The 13,484-nt window shown below is 35.2% G+C and overlaps 2 protein-coding genes across 2 annotated transcripts; both read right to left on the bottom strand.

Moving 5' to 3' along the window:
* Positions 1-1,202: 1,202 nt before the first annotated feature.
* LOC116002604 (sucrose transport protein-like) lies at positions 1,203-3,286 on the bottom strand. Its single transcript, XM_031242769.1, has 4 exons — positions 2,042-3,286; positions 1,870-1,933; positions 1,746-1,792; positions 1,203-1,640 (listed from the first exon to the last, which is right to left on the bottom strand). Exons 1-4 carry the CDS (start codon positions 3,284-3,286, stop codon positions 1,485-1,487), a joined length of 1,512 nt encoding a protein of 503 aa, XP_031098629.1. The 3' UTR covers positions 1,203-1,484.
* Positions 3,287-5,123: 1,837 nt separating this feature from the next.
* LOC116002902 (sucrose transport protein-like) lies at positions 5,124-8,424 on the bottom strand. The gene is made up of 5 exons (XM_031243085.1): positions 7,895-8,424; positions 6,373-7,140; positions 6,204-6,276; positions 5,588-5,634; positions 5,124-5,492 (listed from the first exon to the last, which is right to left on the bottom strand). Exons 1-5 carry the CDS (start codon positions 8,366-8,368, stop codon positions 5,331-5,333), a joined length of 1,524 nt encoding a protein of 507 aa, XP_031098945.1. The 5' UTR covers positions 8,369-8,424; the 3' UTR covers positions 5,124-5,330.
* Positions 8,425-13,484: the final 5,060 nt, after the last annotated feature.

The following is a 13,484-nucleotide window of genomic DNA, read 5'->3' as shown; positions in this document are numbered from 1 at the left end:
CAAAACACTATAGTACTTTTGACCAGGAATCTTGGTACTTTCAATTTCATGATCGATTGTATTCTAGGCTAAAATGGATTACAATAATATAATTGAACACTCAAGTTATATTACTCTCGGTGAACTAGCTTTTTCCAAGAAATGATTTCCGAGAGAGATGAAAATCAAAGATTTTGAAGTTCAAAAACTACCAACAACAATCTATCGAACATTAAGTATTTATAGGAGATGTTCAAATAATTAGCATTAATTTGGCATGTTAGTAAACATCTAATAAAAATCATATTATAACTTTCAAAACTGATAAAGGTTATAAATGTTAATTCTTAAAATTAAATAGGAATTAATTCCTCCGAATATGAATTAACGCTTCCAAAACCGTACACTTAAAAGGTTACCCACCAAGAAGTGATAAGCCAGAGAAAGGTGTGATAAGCCAGAGAAAGGTGAGGAGGGCGTGGCGTAGTCAAAATGCCCCTTATGCCCTAATGACATACGCGCTACAATGACCAAGACAAAGAGTTGTGATCCCGTGAGAGTGAGCTAATTCAAAAAAAAAATTCAAGCGAGTCGTTACCTTAACCGCAAAGGATGCCAAAGAAAGGTCTAGTGATTGGAGTAGGGAATTCGTAACATGGTATCCTTAAAGGATGAAAATTTGAATTTGTAATGCAGAATATTCACCCAAATTCACTCCGCATGCATTGAATTATATTAGGTGATAGTAGGTGGTGTGCTGGGATGGGTCTAATATAATATTTTTCATCCAATAATAAGTTCACCTCACATCAAAAGTTGTTTGTATAGATCTGAGCTTACATAATTTAATGTGATAGGTGCCTTTATCTCTACCGAATTTAAGTCATTTTTAGGTGAATATTGAGAAAGCTCAAATCACTCAGAGAGATTTTGGAGTTAAATGCATTATGCATTGATTAATTGTGAACCCTACAAGGAGCTGGTTGGGCTAATTTATTATACCTATCCCAGTATAGCATGTGTAATAACTCCTAACAAAGATTGTAATTTAATACAACACTAATAATATTTCTTATCCTCCCGCCCCATTAAAATTTAAGTTGACTTATACAGAGATTGATTGGTGTTTTAATCAAAATTGTGTAATAAGTACGAGAGTAAATATATGTATGGATGCATATATAAATTAAAGAAACTCAGCCAAAATTTCAAATTGAAGGAAATTAACAACAAAAGAACTCCACTCATCATCAAAAAAGTTCCAAAGTGATTAAGTGCAATAAGCAAAAGCATCGTCTCAACGCTATGCGCCGGAGAGGAATTATTTTGGGGGTTTAATTTCCGGACAATAGATGACAACAATATGTGGAAGTGCTGACAGAACATGCATGCCATGAAGCATATTCATATTTGCTAATCTCCTTAGCTTATAAAGGTGGAAACAAAGGAACGTTAAGAGTGTGCCCCGTACGTAATTCGCAATATTACTACTACTATCCTTAGCACTAGGGTATGGCAAGCTTGTCTGATTGAGGTTTGGGAAGCAAAGTGATTGCTAATATTCCACTGAGTGCCGCAGATATTGCACCCACTATGAATGCCGGCAAATTTCCTCCTCCGAACAATGCATCCCAGGGTCCACTTAAAAAGGATACGAACATCTGTACATTTCATTTCATCACATCCAATACATATATAACACATTAGTTTTAATTACACAAATTAAAATCAAACAACAATAACAATAGTGTATATAATATACCTACCTGTGGCACAACAATTGCAAGATTGAGAACACCAAGAGAGAGACCAGCTGCAAAAATATATGTCTTTTAGTTCAGTTACATGTATAGCATAGTACGTGTTTATATATATGTATGATTTACGTACCTTGTCCAGAACCAGCATCACTTGAATAGATACATGCTAGGGCGAACGGAATGCTGAAAGTCACCTATTCGATATGATGGATCAGAAGGTAAATAGGTATGAGATGACGAAACGAAAGGATGAAATTAAGATGGATGGGATGGGAATTGAAGAGTAGAGATGAAGAACTTACTGCTAGAGGGATACCCAAAATGCAAAAAATAGCCAAAGCAAAGGCCTTGACTTTGGAATTTGGCATAAGGGCGTGCCCTTGAGCGTCGAATCTTCTACTGTGTGTGGCGGTTTTGGTGACGGCCACGGTGAGGGCTAAACCAATAGCCAAAATAAAGTTAACACCGCCCCACAGAGTTTTGACGTCACCAAGCTGACGTGCCAGCAGCTCGACTCCAATGGACATGAATCCCAAAACTATAGACTGGAGCATGAGTCCCAAAGCTCCCGCGCGCACACCTTTGTCGTACAATCCACTGTCGTTGACTTCTCCGCCGTAAACCTCCCTGGCCATCCAATCCGTGTCGTACAACAGAAAGGGGAACCACGCGATCCAGTTGAGAGCCGTGACTAAGAGGAGAATGAGCATCGGCCTCGGGAGATTCTTAAAGGCCCCGAAAAGTTCCCCGAAGAATGGCACCCCGCCCCCTTCCATCTTCTTCTTCGTGTACGGGATTTCGCTCACGCAGGTCACGGCCACCGTGGTTATGACCAGCAACAGGATGGCCGAGATGATGAAACAGCTCTTCAGGTTGGCGCAGTAGACGTCGCACGCGTCCGTGTGTGTGAAAGGGAAACTTTTATAGAGCATGGGCTGGGCCCCGGCCGCATAGCCCCCGATATTCCCAACCGCCATGAAGAACGAGAAGAGCGCGTTGGCCAATCGCGTTTTCCCGCCATCCCCGCACGACAGATCTGCCAGCAACGCCCTGCACGGCCCTTGTAACATGTTGTTAGCCACGTCCAGAATCCAAAAACCCACGATGAACATAACAATAGCGCGGGGCTTGGATTCTTTCCCCAGCGGGTCGCCCGTAGAGTGGCCTATATCGGCCGCGAATCCTATGAGGATAACGGCGAAGATGACGAGGATTGCCCCGCTGGCAATGAAGGGTCGGCGCCGACCGAAGCGGCTGGTGCAGTTGTCGCTGTAGTAGCCGACTAGCGGCTGGACGATCAAGCCGGAGATTGGACCGCATAGCCAGATGAGGGAGGAGAATTTGTGTGGGATTCCCAATAGCTGCACATAAGGAGTGAGAAGGGAAAGCTGTAGGGCCCATCCAAATTGGACCCCGCAGGCTATCGCCGACACCACTACTATCTTCCATAACGGTATCTCCCCCGCCGGACCCTCCCCGGAATAATCTTTCTGCTGCTGCACTTGGAACGCCCCACCACCTGATGATGAACTCGAAGCACCTTCCATTTTTTTATTCTATTTTTTTTTTATACCACTGATCGATGATACAACTGATGATTGATTTTTGATATTTGATATCTGATAGATAGATCAAAATTTTTGGGTATTATTTACTTTCTTTTTTTTTTTGGATGTAAATATGTTTCATCTTTTTATCATCGTACGAAGGTAGTATTCAGTCTCTGCTGCATAACCAAATATATATACCTTTTCTACTCACACTGCACCAACCTCGCCTACAAACCTTATGGTTTGTTATCATTCTTTTGAATTTTTCTTTAACTACCTTTCTTACTTAGCTTGATTGCTTACACCTGTCAAAAAATATAAATAATTATATATAGGCCTTACCCTCTCTATCAAAATCAGGCTGGATTTTGGACTGTGTAAAAAGTTCAACAGAACAGAATCTCAAATTTTGGAGGGTCTAATGTTTTTTTTTTTTGCCTAGCTATTTAAGAAATAAAAAAAAAATATTGTAACTAATCGTAATAATCTGGGAGATAGGCGTTGTTTTCAATATTCAAAATATATAAATAAATAAATTGTATTATAAATTTTTCAAAATCAAATTTCATCATCACCTATCTAAATTATCATCAATCTACAGACAAAAAGAAAATTTACATGCATGCATATATAATCTTCTCGATCTCCTAGCTAGCTATAGGGCGCGGCACCAGATCCCTTTCATATTTCAAAGCCTAAAATTATTTATTTATTTATTTCTTTTCAATTGTATATATTGTCCTATCTATCGAGCGTCATTCAAATAATTAATCAATTAATCAAATAATATACATACTTTCATTTTTATATATTATTAATTTTGTTATCTTCATCTTTATTAAGCACACAGATGAGAAGCTAGCTTTCAGATAGATGGGTACCTTACCAATCAAGGCTGGTCTATAAGACTGTTATTTCTCATGCAAAGAAAGGATTGGCAAGCAGACGTGACATTTGTTTGAAACATTTATTTTTTCTAATGCTTAGTTGGATTGCAAATTTGCAATTCATACAAAAGCGAGCAGCTTTTGTACCTATTTTTTGTTTTTTTTTTTTAATTTGTTTGTTTATTCTTTTGTTCTGTTTTTTTTTATTAAGAAAAAAGATATTAAGTTTTTTAAGTGATGTGAAATTGGGGTCTACTTTGAAAGTCAATTAGATTTCCAGGAATGTAGTATTAATAATAAATGAATTACAAATTAAGTGATGTGAGAGTGGAGCCCATTTTTTGAAAGTGAAAGAGATTTGCAAGGATAAGGATAACTTAATTTTGCTATTTTTACACTACATACCTACCAACCATCCATTTCTCCAAAACATGTCATATGTATGTGCATCAAATCTTTACATTAGCATAAGCCATTAGAAAAATCTAAAGAAAGTCATATGCAATCTATAAGTACCAACAAGCAACTTGTCACTAACACAAAGGAATCAATATAATTTATAATAACTAGTTGATACTCACGGTGTAAATGAAGGTAAACGTGGGGGAAGGGATGGATGAATAGACTTTTAAAGATTAGATAATAAAAATCTTGTGATTAGTAAATTTCTGTACATCATATATAATTAACATTCGTGGCGGGAAGATCTTGTGATCAGTAAATCTTCAAATGATCACAAGATTGTTGTATATATAGTTTGCAGATTATTACACTATGTAATTAATGTTAATGAGACTTATTTTTGACCATATTTCTCTCCTAATAATCTCATCTCATGCAAGCTGTTGACGAGTAAAAAAGTTATAGCTTAGCCTAATAAATAAATAATTCATCCACATACTGCAGGTCGGTTGGAGAAAAAGGTTTATTTGGTAGATAGATTTCCACTATAAATTTAGTTTCAAAGTCATTACACATGACGCATACTAGAGAGAGCATGAAGGGTTTGGATTTGACCTTTCCATTCCAGTACAGCCGAAATTGAAGCACTGATTAATAAAAATGATACAAACAAATTTGGTATACTCCTCATCGTAGTACAAACTAAATGAAACAGTAGATTTGCCCATATATAACAAATATAATAATAATGGCTAGGGTATCACAATTAGCTTGGGATCTGGTCGAGGCGATGGAAGCATTGTGATTGCTAATACTCCACTAATGGCCGCAGCCACCGCACCCACTAAGAACGCCGGCAAATTCCCACCTCCAAACACTGCATCCCAAGGTCCACTTAGGAATGACACGAACATCTATACATTTTGGAACCAATTAATATAATTAATTAAGATGTTCAAATTCAAATAATGTACTAAATTGAGATGGATGTATAGATTGATCATCGTACCTGCGGCACCACGATGGCAAGATTGAGAACACCTAGGGAGAGCCCGGCTGTACATATATGCATGGAATGGAATTTAGACACACATATATATAACCACATGCATTTGTGTATATATTATGACAAGAAAACCCTTAATTAGCAACTACCAGTGGAGTAAATCATGTCTTGTGACTCTAGTCAGCAAAGACTAATTGATCGCTCCCACTGGGAGTCGAACTTGTAACTTGTGGTTATCATACCAACAATTTGATCAATTTGGCTGGTCGGGGTACCCTAAAAATTTTGAAGTTTTAGCTTGATTTTACCATGCCCAGAACCAGCTTCATCACTTGCAAAGATGCACACTAGAGTGATAAATTTCACCTCATGACCTTAGCTGACAAAGGACGGTAAACCAATCTAGGTTTCTCATAGCTGATCTACTCAAATAGAAAAGGTAAATTAGTCTAGGTTCACAAGCAGGTCAATCAGTCTAGGTTTTCCATAATTGACTTACAAAAATCAAGAAAGTCAATAGACCGCTCCCACTGGGAGTAACCCGGTAGTTATATCAACCTAACCAACTTAGGTGAGAATGCCCCAAAATTTTAAAGTTATAGCTTGATTTGTTATTTACCATGCCCTGCAGAACCATTACTTTCATCACTTGCAAAGATGCATGCCAGAGCAAATGGAATGCTGTATGTCACCTACATTGTATAAACACAGATCAGAGTATATATAACAATAAATGTTTAGTGTGAAGACGTTGAGGACGAAGCCTAGCTAAGCGAAGCGGGGCTTACTGCTAGAGGAATGCCGAGAACGCAAAAGATGACCAAAGCTCCGGCCTTGATGCCGGGACTCGGCGGGAGGACGTTGCCGCTCGCGTCATACCGGCGGGAGTGCGCCGCTAGTTTGGTAACCAAAACCGTCATGGCTAAACCGACGGCCAGGATGAAGTTAATCCCACCCCACAGCGTTTTCACTTCGCCGAGATGCCGCGCAAGAAGCTCCACCCCAATCGACATAAACCCCAAAACCACCGACTGAAGCATGAGGCCCAGAGCGCCCGCCCGGACCCCGCTGTTATACAGCCCGTTATCATCGACCTGGCCGCCATAAACCTCGCGGGCCATCCAATCCGTGTCGTACAAGATGAAAGGGAACCAGGCGATCCAGTTGAGGGCCGTGACCACGAGGAGGATAAACATGGGCCTCGGGAGACTCTTCAGGGCCCCGAAAAGCTCCCCGAAGAATGCTATCTTTGCTCCCTCTCCTCCTTGCGAGTTTTGCTTTGTGTACTTGGTTTCGTTCACGCTAACCAATGCCAAGACGGTCACGACCAGCAATAGGACTACGGAGATTATGAAACAGCTCTTCAGGTTGGCGCAGTAGGCATCGCACGCGCTTGTCAGTGCGAACGGGAAAATCTTGTGGAGGTTGGGGTAGGAACCCGCGGCGTATCCTAGCACGTTTCCGACCGCCATGAAAAACGAGAACAGCGTGTTCGCCGTCCGTGTTCTTTCCGAGCTCCCGTCCGAGAGATCTGCCAGCAACGCTCTACATGGACCCTAATCACCAAGATATATCAAGCATTAAAACTAACGTAAGGTCACGTTCATTGCTATATATAATATTATTGTATAAATATCAACACACATATTACATATACTTCCCCTGTCCCATTTTACCTTATTATATTTACTGGTCAAATCAACTATTTTCCTATTTACTTATTTTTCTATTTTTAAATTTAAATTTTTTATATTTGATAACAATTTTAATATAATTTCTAAATATATAAATTTTAAAGAAAAATACAATTTTAGTCTATTAATATTTTACTTAATGCATGTGTATTTTAATAATTTTTAATTTTAGTGGTTCTATCTTTAATTATAATCTTGTTTATTCTCGACATTTTTTTGTAAAATAAATAACATGATATGATGTGACACCATTGAGAAGGAAAAATTTAGAAAAAAGGTTGTCAATTCTCTATTTTGTGTAGATAAAATATCAAAATAAACGATATTATAAATAACAGAGATAATAAAATTTTAAAATAACCATGTACTATGCAAAATTTTAATAGTTTTGTTGCAAGTCAAGATTTAAAAATGTAACTTTTTTTTATAAGTTAGGGGTATATATATTACAACTCAATAAAAAGTTATAGACTAAAACTACTAGCAAAAAATCATTAAGGGACTAAAAATGTTTATATTTTTTCTAAATTTTATATATTAACACTAAATTTAATATCATAAAAAAATTAAATTTGAAATAACTTCAGTCAAACCTAAAATAGGACGGAGGGAGTACTTGTAACATGTTGTTGGCGACATCGAGGATCCAAAACCCGACGACGAAAATGGCAATGGCGCGGGGTTTGGAGGTTTTCCCTAGGGGGTCACCGGCAGCGCGGCCTATATCGGCGGCGAATCCGATGAGGATGACGGCGGAGATGACGAGGGCGGCCCCGCCGGCGATGAAGGGTCGACGGCGGCCAAAACGGCTGGTGCAATTGTCGCTGTAGTATCCCACTAGCGGCTGAACGATCAAGCCGGAAATGGGACCGCAAAGCCAAATGAAAGAAGAGTACTTGTGCGGGATTCCCAGCAGCTGCACGTATGGAGTGAGGAGCGACAGCTGTAGGGCCCACCCGAATTGGATTCCGGCGGCTATCGACGCCACCACTATGATCTTCCATAACGGGCTCGGCTCCGGCGGCGCCGACGTCGAAGCTTGCTCTTCGACTCGGAACGGCGATTTGTCAGTTTTCGATCCGCTCTCCATTATTTTTTTTGTTTTTTTCTTTGTTATGCATATATATGCTCTTTTTTTTTTTTTTTTTTTTTGTTTTTTTTTTGTTTTTTTTTTTGTTTTGTTTTTGTTTTTTTTCTTTTTTGGGAGTACTTTATTATATTATATTAAATTTATTTTTAATTTTATTTTATTCATCTGTAACTGTAATCAAGAGAGAGGATAATGGGTGTTTTATTTATAGTTATTGTGGATTGGAGGTGATGCAGAAAAGCCTATCCTAGGCACAAAGATCGGCTTCTAATCTTCAATTACTGACAGGTGTAACTGTTAACTGTATTGTGTTGAAATTTTCATTCCTACAACCTTAACGCACTAACTTAGGCATTGTTTTCGTACTCTATTGACTCTTGTTTGTTTGGGGTGAATTACAGTTAACAGATTACATGGATAATTTTCAATATCAGACCTATCTCCTACTTTACAGGAAGAAAAAAATATTATTTTTTGTTACTAAAAAAATATATAATATGTTTTTTTTTGGGTGTGAAATTATTATTTTTAATTATTTTTATTGATTACTCTACTAACCTAATTATGAGTTAATAAAATAATTTACTTGTCCCTTGTTCACATGAAGACTAGAGTCTGATTGGTGGGCAGATTGCGAGACTCACGATTTAGCTCCACTGTAGCTCTAGAAATTTGGATTAATTGGTCCAGTGAAGCTGTCATCACCGGCCTAAGTATATAAAAATATAAAAATTTTACCTAATAATTAAATGTAGTGCATCAAATAATATATATATTAAAGTGATTTTTGTAGAGGAATATAACACTATGAAGTTGGTAAGTTAGAGAGTTAATATCTGCCCTGACTATATATGAAGTTGACCATCATTAAGAGCAACCCTGTTTGAAGTGTTGTTTCTTTGCAGAAAGCATGCATGTTTATCTTATTTATTTAATAGCATTTTTATTGATTATTATAGTTAATTATATATAGTTGCTATTTCAATAATTGCATAAAACTCAGCAATAGGAAGTTTGATGGTGCGCAATTGGACATAATAGTCTGGACTCAAATGAAAGTATTTGCTAGTAGCTTGGTTTTAGTACACAAATTAAAGTTTAAGGTGTGCAAATTCAATCATTATACTCTAGAGTCTGGACTATTTATGGTCACATACATTGCGATATGAATTATTGATATATATATATATATATATATATATGGAGTATTATTTTTCAGTATATTGAAAAGTCATTTTAAATGTACTAGAGGTAATTTTTTAAAGTTTTTTTTTGGAGTACTTTTTTATATTATATATTATATTATTTTTATTTTGTATCATCTGTAACAGTAATTGAGAGAGATGATGGATGGGTGTTTTATTTATAGTTATTGTACTGTGGAGGTGATGCAGAAAAGCATAGGGACAAAGATGGGCTTCAAATTTTCAAGTACTGCCATGTGTAAGTTACTAAAATCTCTATATAATGGGGATTTAAGGGTCTATATATATTCTGGTCAAAGTAGTGGTTATAGCCCACCTATGGTCTTGAGAGTTCCCAAGCTAGCTGAATGGTGGACTCGGCTTTCCAAATTGATGAGCCGACAACTAATAATTCTCCTTCAACTACATATATAGTATATTTTCAATGGGATTCAAAATTTCAAATACATATTCTGCCCTAGTACAAATTGTCAAGATCAAGCACTACAATTATATATATATATGTAAAAACTTATAGTTAGTAATGAAGACACAACTTTATTTCCTTATAATTGCGGGCGTAGCAGTCATGTCATGTTTTGATGGTAAGATGTTAGGTTCCACCCTCCAAATCGAATATATGTTAATTTTGCTTGAGTTTTTCATGGTAATCCATTAGAAATGCATTAATCAAAATCTAATTCATTAACTAAGCAACAAATGAAATATAAAGCTAATAAGGCTCAATGTTTTTTTTTTTGAGTACAGGCTCAATGTTGATTCCACATAAGTAAAATAAGTTATCTAAGCTATCTTGATTTCCACTAATTAATTTAGTAGCGTAATTGTTTATACACAAGTTAAGGACCAAAAACTAAATAAATAATCTAAGACACCTAAAAAATACGCGCGGCCGGGCGACACCAACCTCATCTTTGTAAGTTGATAACTCGATTACTTATTTTGGCCATTTAATTGTCTTTTTATGCCTTATATATATAAACCTAATACCATACTAATTAGGAATTATCAAAGATTATGGGAATTGGATAAATTAAATTAATTAAGTTGGAGCGGCAGGGTCAACTGGAAGAAACTTTATCTACGAAATTAATTAATCAATTATTTTTTAAGTGAATTAAATATATGTGAGAAGGAATAATTCAAATGCACATGGTGATTATATTTATTATTACCATGAATCATCTATTTAATGTACTTGACCTTTCATCATCCCTATTAGACAGTCAATTTTTTTTTAATCAATTTTGCTGGACTATATACTTTTACGAACAAAGAGCCAAACACATTATTTGCGACAGAAATTGAACCCTCGTCACTTTGGGGAGAGAAGAAAATCTTAATTAAGTAAAATTTCTCTTCTGCAACCAATGTTTTAGAGACAATTTTTTTAAAAAAAAATATTGTACTAATATTCACTTCTTGCAAAATATGATAGTTGCAAAATCAATAACAACCTTTCTTATTATTTTTAAAATTATTATTATTACTATTATTATTATTATTTGATTAATTTGTCGACTTTTATTATTAATTTCTAGTGAGATTCATCAATTAATGAAAATTAATTTGTTAAAATTTTATAAATAATGTCAAGTTTGGAGTGAAACGAGTGATTTTTATAAGATAAATTTCATTTTTCTTTATAAAAATTGTCTTCCTATTTTTATTATGGAAAATGCTCTTTTCCTGAATTTTTTTCCTTCAAATTCTCCCTTGCCCACAAAGGCGAAATCCCTCGCCTAGGGGGCCTTCAAGCTTTCCCTTCATGTCGTGGCTTTCTGATGTCCATGAATTGGTTTACACATCACTAATTAAAAAATAAATTTAGTTATCAATCAAATAATGTCACATTAGGAGGGGAAGTTATGAGGAAAAATATATGAGGGTATGTAGCATTATCCTTTTATTATTTATGTGTTATATAAAGTTTTAGATATCTTTTTCTACTCATTCCTAACTTGAACTTGAAAATATAATTAATTTTTAAATGTTAATGTGTGTATATTCAAAATTACAAAATTTTAAACTAAACTTACTAAAGCATATGGTATTTTTTTTTCATACCGCATATAGTATCATCGTCATTAGATAAGTTTAATTTTTTTTTATAATAAGTTAGTGGGATAATTAGATAAATGAATTCATAACATTTAATAATTATAAGTCATATCATAATGAATTTTAAGAAGACAATAACAAAGCATTTTCCTTTTACAAACATGACGATACGAATTCTGTTCACGGGCAATATATATTACTCGCCATTGCAACTACATAATTGAACTATTGAATTGACAAACCAACAACTCTTGACTTTTTTGTCTTTCTTGTCCTTTTTACTGTCGTTTAATGTTTTAAAGGAACAAAATCTTAAAAACTTAGGTAGACTGTTTGGTTAGTACGAAAATTAATCAAATTATATTAATTTAGTACTTGGTTTATTTTTTGTTGGCATATGTTGATTCATTAATTAATAGCTCAAACTTTGTATTAGTTTAAATAAGTTGTTGGGAGCTAATTTTGTGGTGTCCAAAACACTATAAATACAGAGCTATGTAATGAAGATTTTTTGAAGTTTTCCAGAAATAAAATTAGAAATATTATTTGGAATGTGCTGTGAAGAAACTTCAAAACAGGGACAGTCTAAAATACTATCTGGAGAAGCTGCTCCACTTGATAATTTGATATCCGTACAAGTTGTGTTGAAATCTAAGTTATGTTTAAATATGTAGTAGACCTAGTTTTGTAATTCGTTGAACTTGTAATGGTAAAAACCAGGAATTGATCTTGAGTGAAAAATTTTTGTGGACATGGCCTTGAAGATTATGAGGTGTTCTTTAATTGCATTATTAAACTAAAACTCTTCTAGAGATCATGATCATAAATTAACATATTGGCAACAAAAATTCACATGAGAAGTCGTAGCGAATTATTCACCATAAATTGATCATATGAAGTTATATGATAAATTAATGTAAAAGAAAAAAAAAAAGAATAGAACACAACTACACAAGGATGTTTTCTTGGAAACTATATATGGCGGTGAAAATTCTTTTTGGTTATTTGATAATATAGTTTTCCTTTAAAATTAATACAAATTCATAACATAACTACTTAATAAGTTACAATTTCCTATAGCTTTGGGATTGACTTGGCCGACAAAATGCAAAATCATCCGAGCCCCCCACACACCGGCCCAACAAGATTTGTGAGAAACTCTTGACATCCACAAGAAACTCATCATATTAATTAGATGTAACTTTTACATTGCGACTGTCAATTAGTCTCGGTCATATATGTGTCCTTGCTCAAAATCTACCACACAAAAATTAATTGAGTTACTCGTGTGGGAAGCTTTGAGTTTCACTTGTTGAGCTATTTTTTTTTTGATATATATGCATTTTTTAAAAATGTAAAATGTACTTAAGTATTGATAGCTAACATACACTTGACTCTAGTTTCAGCATTAACAACAGTACAGTAGTGGAAAGATGAGTTTAAAAAAACTTATGTGCCATCAATATGGCATTATAACAATTTTGATATATTATAAAGTCGACCACCGAATAATAATGACTATTATGACTTACTAACATGCAAAAATGTTAAAATCTGATCAATCTATGTACAAGTAATGCATAGCAATCCAGTCACATGCATGCATGCATGCAACAAATGAAGAAGCTAAGCGTGGATATAATACGTATAGCAGGCGTAGTAGTGATGAAAGAAATGTATAGAGTATAGTCGATCGCACATAGAAGAGTCCACCCACAAAAGTTCACACACTATACTCCAAAACCATTATATATTTGGTTCCTTTCCCATGGGAGAAGATGACAAAACTGATGATATATATATATATATATATATATATATATATATATATATATATATATATATATATA

The sequence above is a fragment of the Ipomoea triloba genome, chromosome 13, assembly GCF_003576645.1.
Source record: "Ipomoea triloba cultivar NCNSP0323 chromosome 13, ASM357664v1".
Lineage (NCBI taxonomy): Eukaryota > Viridiplantae > Streptophyta > Magnoliopsida > Solanales > Convolvulaceae > Ipomoea > Ipomoea triloba.
Note: the sequence above shows the minus strand (reverse complement) of the source record. Positions and strands in the feature narration are given on the sequence as shown.